Raw genomic sequence first — 12,752 nt, 5'->3', positions numbered from 1 at the left:
ATTCGATATACTGACATGTTCGTAAAACATTTAATATTTGGAAGAATCTATGTCTTCCTCTCCATTGATACAAATCTTATCCATGGGAGCAAAAGTACAGACTGGGATCCATGTGTCTGGTCTGGTCTTGGATCCACCATTCACTCAACCCTACTACTTCTCAGACAAGGTGTGGGAGAAAAAGGTAGTGACAAAATCTCTTTGTCTAGCAATCTAGCAACATAACTTTTTCTCCTTTGAAAGAGAGAAAGCATATGTATTATTATCACGTAAACACCAAAACCCAACTCTCCGCTCATGATTTTGTATTTCTTGCACTAGACTACTCTTTCACTCTCACAAGCAACAGAGAGCCTCACCTTAGTTGAGTTGTCACTACTCTCAGATGATGTTATCACAGCGTCCACCAAATGGAAATGTTCTGTGATTCAGATCCTTACTGTGATCTTGTGCACCAGAAAGTAATATCTATGTGGTCAGGTCCCCATCCCTAGCACTCTGTGATATCAAACCAAGAAGGCCACAAACTGAATCTTGATGGGTTCTTCTTGTCTTCTGTCTCTATCCTGTCTGCAAATATGTCCATTTCTCCTTGACTCTTCTGACACTTTCAGTCTCACCTTCAGGCTATAAAATCCTTATCAAAGAGCTCTACTTCTCAACCCACTTCCTTTTATATGCACTTGTAGATACATTAAGAAAGCAACAATGGACCAAAACACACCTGCAGAATTTTCTCATGGGTCTTCAAACTTTCATACATATTACTCCCAGACCAAGAAGGGTGGTGGTGGCGTAATTGATCTAGGCCTCAGCCTTAGGACCATTCAACATGAAACTTACCTCCCATCTACTCCAAGTGAGTTTCTTTGCCGCTTTCACCTCACCCTTAGTTTACTTAATCCTCACTTACCATCTTCAATATCTATATGTGAATCAAAGTGATAGGTCTGGACGGGTATGGTGAGCTTATAGACTGGTCGCAACGACCCTATACACAGCTGAAGAGTGAGGAACCGGTAGACCAAAGACTTGCCCAACGATATTACAATGATGGAGAAGAGGGCAGAGGAAAATTGGCTTATTATGTGAAGGTAAATATGGATGGCTCAGTCGTTGGCCGCAAGGTTTGCATTCTTAACCAAGGAACCTACTCAACTCTTGCTCTCCAGCTTGACAATATGTTCGGTAAGTTAGTGCTCTTGAGTCTGAACCTTCCAGCTACAAGTATATCTTGAGAATGTCTCACCACATCAACTTGAATTTGCAGGGATGCAGACCGTGTCGGGACTGAAGTTGTTCCAGGATGAGTCTGAGTTCTCTTTGGTCTACAGAGACAGAGAAGGTATCTGGAGGAACGTTGGAGATGTTCCATGGAAGTAAGTTCTTACCATAAGTCTTATACTTTCTCTATACAGAACCTTGTCTTTTTAACTAAAACCACATTTTGTGATTTGCATGAAACTTGTTAGGGAGTTTGTTGCAAGTGTGAATCGGATGAGAATCGCAAGAAGAGACGATGCTCTTCTTCCCTACTAAAGCCTTTGAAGTCAAAGCCTATCTTTTATCCAAATGAGCTCTCACATCACTTGTGATTCTAGTTTTCAACATCTGATGTAACAGAAGCTTTTTAATTATAAAGAGAGTGACATCTTAATAACTACCACCAACAAGACATGACAAATCAACAAAACAAAACAACATTAGTCTCATCTCTTAAAACAAACGTTATGTTCTCTGATCTCTATGTGCAAATCTCTCAGTCTCCAGCCATTGGCAATCTGTCTAGAGTATCCGAAACATGCCTCATGGTAGGCCTTTTCTCTGGACTGCTGTTCACACAACTGATTGCAACCTTAAGAACAGCGACAATCTCGTCTTCCTTATCAACCTCAGGAGCCAAACAAGGATCAAGAACATCACACAACGGCTTCTTCTCCTCAATGCACACCTGTATCCACCGTACTAGATCTATCTCCGATGTCCCCACGTCCAACACCGGAGACCTACCCGCTATCAACTCCAACAAAATGACTCCATAAGAGTACACATCCCACTTCTGAGACGGTTTGACCGTCTTGAGAGTCTCAGGTGCCTGATAGTAAGAGCCAGAGGAAGAGTGAGCAGTGAACTCCGAAGATATGCTCTTGTGATGGTGTTGCTGCTGCTGCCTCTCTTCCGTTTGGATGATTCTGTTTGACTGTACCGTTGGAGATGATGAACCTCCAGCTATGTTGGCTAACCTTGCTAGTCCGAAATCAGAGATCTTAGGTTCCATGTCTTGTCCCATGAGGATGTTGCTGGGCTTGAGATCTCCATGGACGTACTTCTTGGGACTGAACTCGTGCAGATAAACAAGCCCTGTCGCAATCCCTTTAGCTACCTTCAGACGTTCAGACCATGTCAACGGAGGTACACTCAACATCCCTGGCTTGCCTGTACACATAAACACACATACATTTAATAACTACTTTACAAGATGTAACTTTGAAATGAGAAAAGGGTTGACGACTCACCGTGGAGAGCGGTTGCGAGGTTACCGTTTGGAACATAGTCATAGATAAGAAGCTTCTCATCAACAGACCAATAATAAGCTCGAAGACTAGCAATATTCGGATGTCTTAGCTTCCCTATAGCTTCAACTTCTGTCTGAAACTCCTTGAACCTCTGAGACCCTCCTTCACCCAATCTCCTAACAGCCAACGTGAGCCCGTTCTCCAAAACCACTTTGTACACAATGCCAATCCCGCTCTTCCCCAAAACGAAAGCCGACGCCTTTAACAGCTCCTCGAGGTTAAACGCCACCTGAGCATCCAGCGCCACAATATCACAATGCTCCACGTTTTCAGACAGCGTTTCAGACTCTTCTCTCCGGAAACAAAGACACTCTGCAGCTCTTTTCTTGGAGTCTTTATCTCTGTTACAAGCGCAGAACTTTGAGTAGCAGTAAGTGAAAAGCAAACCCACGAGACAGATACCGATAACATCGCAGAGAACAATGGCGACAACAGCTGTTTTGCTTAACCCACTTGAGGACTTCTGTTTGGTCTCAGAGTCTCCATCTGAATCATCATCTGGACGGTTGTTGCTTGGGATAAAAGGGTAAGAGGCGTTGAGTCCAAGCTCATCTCCTCTGCAAAGATCCTTCAACGGGGGACCACATAGACCGACGTTACCGATAAACGCCGTCGGTCCTCTGTTCATGAGAGCACCGGTCTGAGGAATCGGACCGGAGAGGTTGTTAAAGGTTAAATCAATGTAAACCTTCTCAGGGAGATCACCTAACGCAGGTGGGATTAACCCAGAGAAGTGATTATGAGAGAAGTCAGCAGTTCCTTGTAAGCTCGAGAGGTTACCGACGTCGCTAGGGATGGAGCCGTTGAAGTGGTTGAAAGCGAGGTCGAGCTTCTCAAGAGAGACGAAAGCAGAGCCGAACCCATCGGGTAAAGCCCCAGAGAAGTTGTTTCTACTCACATCAAGCGTTCTCAGCCTGTTGCATTGCAGAAGCGAAGACGGTAAGGAGCCCGAGAAGAGGTTCTGCGACAAATCCAATGTCTGAAGAAGCTTAAGCCGACCGATCTCGTCTGAGACCGACCCATCAAAGGAATTGCCGTAAAGCACTAAACTTTGAAGTCCCTGAAGCTCGAAAAGCTGAGTAGGTAAAGACCCGTGAAGCCTGTTGCTGCGGAGGTTCAAGTGACGGAGGCTGGAGAGAAACCCTAGAGAGGAAGGGAGAGAGCCGTAAAGGTTCTTCCTTGGGATGCTTAAAGACACAACCTTGAGTTCTTTGCAAGTTACGCCGTTCCATGAACAAGCGTCTTCGTCGGAGGAGTTCCAATTGGTGAGAGAGCCTGTGGGATCTTCGTGGACGCTTTGTTTAAACGTTAAGAGCGCGAAGCCCTCGTCGTTTAAGGTGTTTACAGGGATGTAGTTGGAGAGAAGAGTGAGGAAGATGAGCAGCGAGGGCAGCATTTTGAGGTGAATGGTGAATAGCTAGAACAGAAAGACTTGAGTGTTAAGCTTTGTACATAGAGAGTGAAAGAGAGAGGTGAGTGATAGTGATGGAGTAAAGAGTAAAGAGTAAAGTTGGAAAGCATAATAAAAGATACTCTCGTTGGAGAAAAAGGAGAAAAGAAGAATACAAAAAAAGCTAGAAGGGCTCTGTTTTTTGGACCTATGAGGCATTGGGAGACGAGAATCAACAAAAAAAAGAGGTGAAAGTTTGACAAAAGAGAAGCCAATGGCGATTTAATCCATACCGTTAATTTGTCACAAGCTTCCATTAATCAATCCCATTTTTAACTAGTATTGTAATAAATAATCGTTTTGACCAAAATTATCATTATGAGAAATTGTAATTTCAGACCTTTTTCAAATAGTATACCTTTTGTCAGGATTATTGTTTTTATTCTGAAAAGGTATTTTGTTGGTGAAATGTGTAGCCTTTGGTTTATTGATCTGTCAAGTGTCAATTGTAGGTAACATTTACAGTGAGTGTTTGTCCTTTTCTATTCATCAAATTATCTAGTAGATTATTATGTTCATCTATAATCACCATTAATGTAACTTTGTACTAATTCATAGATGCTGCTGTTAGCACGAACCCCGGGAAAATACCAACTGCTATTGTCCTAAACTAGACTGTTAAATGTTAATGTTAGTAGTACTAGAGATTTTTTCCGCGCTTCGCGCGGATTCTGTCTTATAAATTTATTTTATTTATAATATTATTTGTCGGTTTTTTTCTTTTACATTAACTTCTTGTTTTTCCAATGTTAGTTTTTCTTAATTTAAATTTATATGTTTATAATTTTTCATTTTTCTTGTTGTAGATGGAGAATTATATTTTTTATTGATGGTTTTTTGTATGTGACATAAACTTTTTGAAATTTAAAAATAATGTTATATATAGCACGATTAACACATTAAAGAAGAGAAACATATTTAGGCATATTTTCCACAGGTTTTATATGCATAATTTTAAACATTATATATGTATATATTATAAGTTTGAAACATGTAAATGCTTTCTAAAACTAAATACTTGTTCTGAGTTTACATAACTTATCGAAAGTTTTATCTCTTTTTAAATTCAAATCACAGAAAAAAATATCAAAAAGTCAGTATAGATGGGTCTTTTTGGCTTTTTTATCAACACTGAAAAATTACATGAATCATATAACAATAGTTTTATAAACAACTGGATAAAATTTGACCGAGCCAAAGATTTTCACACAATATGTTCTTTCTTCTTCAAATTGCGAAGAGCCTATAGACACAAGAAAAAAAATCATAATTTTTTTTTCACTTATATAACATTTTTTCTCCTTTACACACGAAGTTTATTACGCTGCTATAAGAAATAGAGAACTCTATTCATATAAGATTCACATCTATGCATTTTGACAAAGAAGAATTTTAGCCATCTTTAGTTTCGGAATGGCCTAACTTCAGTCATATACACTATATTTTCTCTATGATTCAAATCTTACATTTTTAATATAAGTGCAGATTTCCATGTGAAAAGCATGCACGCCATCTATCATTCAACCTATTACTTTTTTCAAAGTAAACACTATAATCCTCGTTTGGTTAGCTCCACAAACTAATCTCTTTGGATCAGTTTACTAAAAAATACGAATACTAATGTCATAAAAGATTATAAACACTATCAACAACAAATATTGGCACAAGACTATTTGGTTCAAGGAACATATTCCACGTAATGCATTTATATCATGGCTGGCTTTGCGGAGAAGACTGCCAACCAAGGATCGCTTGAGGCGTTGGGGGTTAAATGTCTCAGGAACGTGCGTCCTTTGTAATCTGGAATTAGAAACTCACCATCATCTCTTCTTTGAGTGCTCTTTCTCTCGCTTGATATGGGAGCCTTTTGCTGCTAAAGTTTGGATTTCTCCTCCGGCTGATCTACACTCTGTTGCAGCATGGATCAATCAACTTCGCGTCAACGCAGATGTGCATGCTACTCCAGTCATCAAGCTCTACTTTCAGGCAGACATGTACCTGATGTGGAAAGAGCGTAATGCTCGTGTGTTCACAGCTGTCTCCTCACCTTCATCAGTCATCCTTGCCTCTCTCGACCGTATGATGCGTGACCGTCTCCTCTCTTACCCAGCAAGTTCTTCTTTCTCCTCTTCTCTACTTCTTTTTATCTTTCTTGTATAAGACTTTCTTAAGGCTTTTTTTACCTTGAGTTGTTGTTGGTTGTTTTTGTTTCCTTGCTGTCAAAACTTGTTTAAAAACAACAGTGTAACCTTTCAGAAAATGATAATCTTAACATCTTACCAGAAAAAAACAACAAATATTGACTTATTTATGTGAATATATATTTTATTTTAAATCATTATAGTGGACGAAGAAAACACCATAATTTGTACAATAAATTTTCTTAGATTCACCTCATCATACTCACCATTTTACCATTTTAATTACATAATTTTACATGAGCTTCTTCACCTTTCCCGGTTATTTTCTCTTTATTTATAACTACAATATAAAGTTATAAACTGTATATATTATAAATTAATAATTTATTTACCCTTGAAGTCTAACGATTAAAAATAGAACATAATTCAATATAGATATATGATTATATTAATAAATTAGCAGTTACAAATTTGAAATTTCTAGAAATATCAAAAGTTATATGTTAGTTAATTATCTTCTAAATGACATTTATTTCTAAATTTTTTTAATAAGAATATTTTGGCTGAGGTGGATAGTCCCAAAAGCCTTGAATTTAGTCCATTTTATATAGTAGGATATATTTTCTTAGACATGCATTGATTAGTCAAAATATTAATTCGAGTTAAAACCATTTAAAAATGTTATATTCCAAGCTAAAATCTATATTCATCTTTTACTATTTGGTGACTAAGACAGATCTAAAGGGGGATAATTTATTAAGATTAGAGTTTGATATTACTCGTGAACGTCGTCACAAGATGCCACGCTCCTTTGTTTATTCCCCGAGGCTTCTTTTACATTATCACATCTTCTTTATCTTACTTTTACCCATATAGCTATATCAATTAACAACGACATCACAGCTCATAATCTCTTTTTCAAACATTTTAACAATGACTTGTTTTCTTAGAGATATACATAATGACATTAAATCGAAGATTATAACAAGAATCATATGTTTTTCGAAGAAAGGACGCTAAACGAAATTGATAATCACAATTCACAAATACGATCTGCAGTATCGACGGATCAGAATTAATGTTAAATAAATGAGGTTCATCCAACGGCTACAAGCACTGATTGCGCTGGCACCATTGATTACAGAAGAGGAAGGACACGTGTACGACCCTACAGTCTCACTTTGTCCGGCCCTAGTTGTCGTTATTATCGTTATCGTGAAATGTCGATAAGTCCAATTTGTGAAAGTGTGATCATTCGTAGTTTAGCCTTTTAGGACAAAAGCCCTAAACCTAAACGCAGAGAGTGGGCCCAAACTCCTCCTCCTCGTCTCCTCTTGGTCACGAGACTCGCACCGGCGACGACTCCGAGGTGGGTAGGGGGCCAAATTGAATAAACAAAACAATTGAGGTTTTTAACATAAATAGAGGAAAATATAGGGGCAAAACATATAAATACATGAAACATTGAAATGTTTGCTTCTCTGGCACGATTGGGACTGATCTTGAGAAGTCAAAAGTCAACTACCAATGGGAGAGGCTATGATCCGCACCATCGTCGAAGCGATTCACTCATCGCCGACGCAGGCCGTCGTGTATCTCTCCGGCGGCGCCTCCGTGGTTTCCCTCTCTCTCTCTCTCTCTCTCTCTCTCTTTACAAGTGAACCAAGCGATAACAACAATTACTAAAATTCGAAAATATAATGTTTTCAGGCATTAGGTTGGTTGATGTCGGTTCCAGGAGCTTCGAATACGCTTCTAGAAGCCGTGGTTCCGTATTCGAGGATATCTATGGTCCAATTACTCGGCAGGGTTTGTTCTCAACCCTCAAATCAATGGCTAATCGTTCCCGGTTTTTTTACTTTTTTTCTTTTCTCGATTTATCAGGTTCCGAGTCAACACTGTAGCCAAGCGATGGCGAGCGAGATGGCCTTGTTAGCGTATAACCGTGCGGTTAAGCTTTCTAAACCAGGTTTAGTTCTAAACCAAGTTTAAATTAAAAGGAGGGAATTGGTGTGGGTGTAACTTTGTGTATGTTTGGATAGGATTCCCGGTGATTGGTGTGGGTTTTACGGGAGCATTGGCAACTTCTCCTCCAAAGCGTGGTGATCACAGGTTTTGATTAATTAAATACTGTTTGCTTTAACTGTAAGCTATCAACTATGGTGTTTATCCATGCATTTTCTGCTTTTGCTTTCCATAGCTCATGTTTTTTGTTTTGTTTTGTTTTGTTTTGTTTTGGTGTGAGTAGGTTCTTTTTGTCTATGAGGGCATCCGACCGGATCTGGGAAACTTCAGTCACTTTAGCAAAGGTGTTGAGATTGTTTCTCCTGTCTTTTTTTGGTCTTTAATGTCAACTACTCATGTTTTTTTTTTTATTTGGTGAATAATTTTAGAACCTACGAAGCCGAGAGGAAGAAGATAAGGTGGCAAGCCGTGTGCTGATCCAGGTGTGTTTTTAAATCTTATTATTACAAAGCTACCATCTTAGGGCATTGGCGTCTGATTTTCCTTTCTCTAGTTGCTAAAAAGGAAAAAGATAAGAAAACTGGAAAAGTTAGTTTATGGGTACTGCAAAGCGTTTCTCTTTTATAAAACTGAAATACTAAGATGGATATTCTTGTGGACTCAAGTTTTTATCCATACTTTTCTCAGCTCCCGTAGCTTCTCTAAAAGCATTCTACTCTGAGTTGGTACTCTACATGGACTGACTTTTTAAAACCTTTTTTTGGTTCATTCTTGTTGTAGGCTATGGCCAAGGCATGCCAAGTTTCTGGGACATTTGACTCTGGCTTAACCGAGTCCGAGGTGCCTGATGAGTCTGAAATCCAGTTTAGTGAAGAACAAGAACTAGAGCAGCTTATTAAAGGAGATTTGTGCTTTAAGGTTTATCCATTTTCTAAGCGTAAGATTTTGGTCATTTGACCCAATAAAACTTTAGATTTTTTGATATTTTGTTTAAACTTGCATTTTTGCAATTAACGATGGAATTCTACCATTATGGCAGAAGCATACGGGTCGGATCAAGACAGAAAGATTATACTGCCTGGTTCTTTTAACCCATTACACGATGGTCATCTCAAGCTCTTGGAAGTTGCTATGAGGTATGCTGAGTATATGTCTTTATTCGTAATTAGTACTTATTATCTTGGTGAACACCTAAGTCTCGTGTGCATCTCTTAACGTCTTTCACTATTTACTGACTCTATGTTTTCTTGTTAATCTGATATGCTATGCAAGGCGTGGTATAATTGATCATTTTTTTGTTATGCTATATAAATTGATTCCGTTCTTGGATTTGGAGAGGTCTCTTGGCAATTTGGCATTTTAGTATATCTCAAAACAGCAAATTAACTGTCTTTTTTTTTCCTGTGAAATAAGGTGTAAACAATCTCACAAGCAGATTTGTTGATGCAGTGTCTGTGGGGGTGGGTACCCATGTTTTGAATTATCCGCAGTAAATGCAGACAAGCCACCGCTTTCAGTTGCACAGATCAAAGATCGTGTCAAACAATTTGAAGCAGCTGGTAGGTGGAATCTTTACTATTTATTCATGTTTACAATCTTGTGCAGCACCTTTTTGGCATCTCTGTGTTGCAACGATCTTATGATTATAGTGTTCCTAAAGGGCAAGAACGATCAATTTTGTGATCCAGATTCGAGCTATAATGCTTTTTTTCAAATGCAAGTTCATGTTCATTTAATCGCGCCATCTTTTGATATTGGTTAAATATTATTCGGCTGGCAGGAAAGACGGTAATAGTTTCAAATCAGCCGTACTTCTACAAGAAAGCTGAACTCTTCCCAGGAAGCAGTTTTGTAATTGGCGCTGACACTGCAGCAAGACTTGTTAATGTATGTATAAACTACTTAAACTTTTTCCAGTTTTCCTGAGCCTATTTCTTGTTTATTTCCTAAATCCTACAATTAGATATGTGTGTATGCAACTGTAATTGGCGATTGCTACTTACAACTCAGTAAGACGCAGACGCCTAGGTAAAAATGATTAAGGATCTTAAATTGTTGCAGCCAAAGTACTATGAAGGAAGCAACAAAAGGATGTTGGAGATACTTGGTGATTGCAAGAGAACAGGTTGCATTTTTCTTGTTGGTGGCCGCAATGTCGATGGTGTATTCCAGGTTTGACCTAAGCTCTAGAATCTTGAGCAATACAATTTCAGTCACTGTATGTAAGGTTGTAGGCCTTGTGTCCTTATCATTTCTCCCCTGCAGGTTCTTGAAAATATTGATATTCCAGAGGAAATAAGAGACATGTTTGTCTCAATTCCAGAAGAGAAATTCCGGATGGATATATCCTCTACAGAGCTAAGGAAGAAACAAGGGAGTGTTGATAAGAGGAAACGTGAGAATGCTAAAGAAGATGTTGAACAAAGTTCTAAATGAAAAAAATGATAGTGGAGAGAATAAGTTGTCAACACTTCGATGGAGTTATAATAATTGTTACGTTAGTAGTCACATATGATTTACATACACACCTTTGCACACTGATTATAAGTGTGGGGGAGGTGGAAATTGGAGATGTGCAACTGGGATTGGTGCAGGGAGAGGTAAAGCTCCCCTCCAGAAATAAATATCTTTACAATTTCTATGCAATTACACTACTACCAGTATTCGTCAGACACAGCTCTTTGATATCTTCATCTCGTATCTCAGTTCCTTCGTCAGACACTGCTCTTTGATATCTTCATCTCGTATCTCAGTTCCTCGTCTGATTCCTGTGAGCGTTACTGCGATCATTTTGTTTTCATCTGATCAAATTTTCAAAAAAAAAATTTTAATATACAAATTGACTCTTTGATAAGATCTCTAGAACATCCAGTAAATATAGTTTCTACAGAATAATATGTACTCATACCAAAATGATATTATATATATCGTCAAAGGAGAGATTTTGAAGTAGAATTATTTCTTAGAAAACTGATTAAATAAAGTGTAGAAATGCTCGAGGTATCAATATCACAAACTAGGATACAAAGACAACAAAAGAGAAAGCTCAAAATGTCATTTAACTTGAACAAAAAGATCAAAATCCAGGAGGAAACATTTGGTGAAGACAAGATAGGTAATAAAACGGATATTGGAAAAGAAAACATCTAATTCATCCTCCTGATAAGCTCATTGATGAAGTTTTCACGGTTTCCAGCATCACCACCTTCAACGTAGTGGTTTCTCTTCTTCTTTAGACCACCAAGTGGTGCCTTAAGCTGGAATGGCCACAGGAAGTTGTTGGCCTCCTTGAAATGAGGTCCAACTGTTAGAATCTCGTGGATCAAATCCTCAGTGCAGATGATCCCATGTTTACCTAGAGCCTGTTGTTGTTTCACAGAAAAAAAATCATCACTTTAAACATTAATATAAGAACAACCCTGAAGAAGCTATAGGACCAAAGAGACTGGTTACGAACCTGCTCAACAATAGAGTTGTCAGTCAAAGCCACCCTCTGGTGGTTAAGCTTTCCGTATCCTCTCTTGTAGATCAACTCCTTAACACTCTTCAAATTGGGGAACCTGAATAAGATAGTGTTAACTCTGTCATTAAGAGTTACTTATACAATTTAAGATCGTTTAGATTTAAGAAGCATACCCGTAAGTCACATAGGGCTCAACACGACGAAGCATGTTCATTGTAGCCTTGTTGACTTTGAGAAACACACCGTTGAATATCTGCATTTACATATTACAAATTATAAGCACCATCTTATAGGAGTGTCGTTATGTGATCTATACAACTCCACACGATACCAGAAGAACACAACTGTCTAATCTAATGTCAACAATATCAAACAAGACAATAAAGCTTACAAAACCTAATGACAATAAAGTTGTCTAATTACACAAAAAAATGTAGACAGACCTGTCTCAAACGCAAGAGCTGAAGAATCTTCTTAGTCTTTGGGTCAATGGCATTGATACCACGGATACGAATGATGAACAAGAGCTTAGCTTCAGGGTCAACATAGAAACCTCCCTTCAACTTAGCCTCACGTTTCAATGAGATCAACTCCTTCTCCTGTAAACAACAAGAAAGATTACTCATTTACGGACAACACATCAAAAACATATATCTATACTTAGATTTCGGATCAAAAACAAGTTACCTTCTCGGCATACTCCTTGGCGTACTGCTCGGCCCTTTTGTAGATAAGCTTCCTGTTGGCGGCGTTCGTCTTCTTCGCAGCTTCAGCGCTCTGCTTCTTCGCGAGAGCCCACTCCTCCTCTCTCTTCCTCTTCTTCAGGACTGACTCCGGAACTACAACCTTTGATTCCGCCATTTCCAATTCCCACAAAGATCAATCAAAGAGACGACGGCATTCACTGCGGCGAGGAGCGAACACTATATATGATGCCACACTCCAGAACTAGGGTTAATCAAAAACTTAATGGGCCTTTAAAGCCCATCAATTATTTTACCCGTTGGCCCATTAGTCTAACCAGCATTGCCATAACATGAAGTCATGAACATTCACCACTCTTGAGCAAAGCATGATTTATGATATTTAGAGGAGATTAACAGTGGCTTAAACAAGTGAAGTGAAATTTAATTTCAAATATCTAATTGAGAAATTTC

The 12,752-nt window shown here is 38.7% G+C and overlaps 4 protein-coding genes across 5 annotated transcripts; 2 read left to right on the top strand and 2 right to left on the bottom strand.

The window, feature by feature from the left end:
- The first annotated feature begins 24 nt into the window (after positions 1 to 24).
- LOC111207888 (auxin-responsive protein IAA32-like) lies at positions 25 to 1,664 on the top strand. Its single transcript, XM_022706387.2, has 4 exons — positions 25 to 859; positions 943 to 1,188; positions 1,271 to 1,379; positions 1,473 to 1,664. The coding sequence occupies exons 1-4, from the start codon at positions 709 to 711 to the stop codon at positions 1,537 to 1,539; spliced, it is 573 nt and encodes a 190-aa protein (XP_022562108.2). The 5' UTR covers positions 25 to 708; the 3' UTR covers positions 1,540 to 1,664.
- LOC125609849 (receptor protein kinase-like protein ZAR1) lies at positions 1,613 to 4,220 on the bottom strand. Its single transcript, XM_048781352.1, has 2 exons — positions 2,517 to 4,220; positions 1,613 to 2,436 (listed from the first exon to the last, which is right to left on the bottom strand). Exons 1-2 carry the CDS (start codon positions 3,970 to 3,972, stop codon positions 1,760 to 1,762), a joined length of 2,133 nt encoding a protein of 710 aa, XP_048637309.1. The 5' UTR covers positions 3,973 to 4,220; the 3' UTR covers positions 1,613 to 1,759.
- Positions 4,221 to 7,429: 3,209 nt separating this feature from the next.
- Positions 7,430 to 10,778, top strand: LOC111198761. Of its 2 annotated transcripts, none has more exons than XM_022687985.2 (12): positions 7,430 to 7,784; positions 7,878 to 7,976; positions 8,052 to 8,136; positions 8,210 to 8,279; positions 8,416 to 8,476; positions 8,561 to 8,614; positions 8,913 to 9,069; positions 9,172 to 9,268; positions 9,582 to 9,691; positions 9,913 to 10,019; positions 10,194 to 10,304; positions 10,398 to 10,778. In XM_022687985.2, the coding sequence occupies exons 1-12, from the start codon at positions 7,695 to 7,697 to the stop codon at positions 10,566 to 10,568; spliced, it is 1,212 nt and encodes a 403-aa protein (XP_022543706.2). In that variant the 5' UTR covers positions 7,430 to 7,694; the 3' UTR covers positions 10,569 to 10,778. The 2 variants fall into 2 exon arrangements, with proteins under 2 accessions (XP_022543706.2, XP_022543707.2); XM_022687986.2 differs by having other exon boundaries at positions 7,557 to 7,784; positions 9,175 to 9,268.
- A 312-nt stretch (positions 10,779 to 11,090) lies between these two features.
- LOC111198762 (60S ribosomal protein L7-2) lies at positions 11,091 to 12,527 on the bottom strand. Its single transcript, XM_022687987.2, has 5 exons — positions 12,283 to 12,527; positions 12,039 to 12,194; positions 11,769 to 11,848; positions 11,590 to 11,692; positions 11,091 to 11,494 (listed from the first exon to the last, which is right to left on the bottom strand). The coding sequence occupies exons 1-5, from the start codon at positions 12,454 to 12,456 to the stop codon at positions 11,279 to 11,281; spliced, it is 729 nt and encodes a 242-aa protein (XP_022543708.1). The 5' UTR covers positions 12,457 to 12,527; the 3' UTR covers positions 11,091 to 11,278.
- Between the last annotated feature and the right edge of the window lie 225 nt (positions 12,528 to 12,752).

This window comes from Brassica napus, chromosome A6, assembly GCF_020379485.1.
Source record: "Brassica napus cultivar Da-Ae chromosome A6, Da-Ae, whole genome shotgun sequence".
Classification (NCBI taxonomy): domain Eukaryota; kingdom Viridiplantae; phylum Streptophyta; class Magnoliopsida; order Brassicales; family Brassicaceae; genus Brassica; species Brassica napus.
The sequence above is the reverse complement of the archived record's forward strand: the minus strand, read 5'-3'. Positions and strand labels throughout refer to the sequence as shown.

Excerpts from the sequence above, each read along its gene's own strand:
- LOC111207888 (XM_022706387.2), top strand. The coding sequence starts at position 709 with ATGGACCAAAACACACCTGCAGAATTTTCTCATGGGTCTTCAAACTTT. Across the intron at positions 1,189-1,270 it reads CCAGCTTGACAATATGTTCG|GGATGCAGACCGTGTCGGGA; the intron begins GTAAGTTAGTGC and ends TTGAATTTGCAG. Across the intron at positions 1,380-1,472 it reads GTTGGAGATGTTCCATGGAA|GGAGTTTGTTGCAAGTGTGA; the intron begins GTAAGTTCTTAC and ends GAAACTTGTTAG.
- LOC125609849 (XM_048781352.1), bottom strand. The coding sequence starts at position 3,972 with ATGCTGCCCTCGCTGCTCATCTTCCTCACTCTTCTCTCCAACTACATC. Across the intron at positions 2,437-2,516 it reads CCTCGCAACCGCTCTCCACG|GCAAGCCAGGGATGTTGAGT; the intron begins GTGAGTCGTCAA and ends TTATGTGTACAG.
- LOC111198761 (XM_022687985.2), top strand. The coding sequence starts at position 7,695 with ATGGGAGAGGCTATGATCCGCACCATCGTCGAAGCGATTCACTCATCG. Across the intron at positions 8,280-8,415 it reads CCAAAGCGTGGTGATCACAG|GTTCTTTTTGTCTATGAGGG; the intron begins GTTTTGATTAAT and ends TGGTGTGAGTAG. Across the intron at positions 9,692-9,912 it reads CAAACAATTTGAAGCAGCTG|GAAAGACGGTAATAGTTTCA; the intron begins GTAGGTGGAATC and ends TTCGGCTGGCAG.
- LOC111198762 (XM_022687987.2), bottom strand. The coding sequence starts at position 12,456 with ATGGCGGAATCAAAGGTTGTAGTTCCGGAGTCAGTCCTGAAGAAGAGG. Across the intron at positions 11,849-12,038 it reads AGCTCTTGCGTTTGAGACAG|ATATTCAACGGTGTGTTTCT; the intron begins GTCTGTCTACAT and ends ATGTAAATGCAG. Across the intron at positions 11,495-11,589 it reads ACAACTCTATTGTTGAGCAG|GCTCTAGGTAAACATGGGAT; the intron begins GTTCGTAACCAG and ends AAACAACAACAG.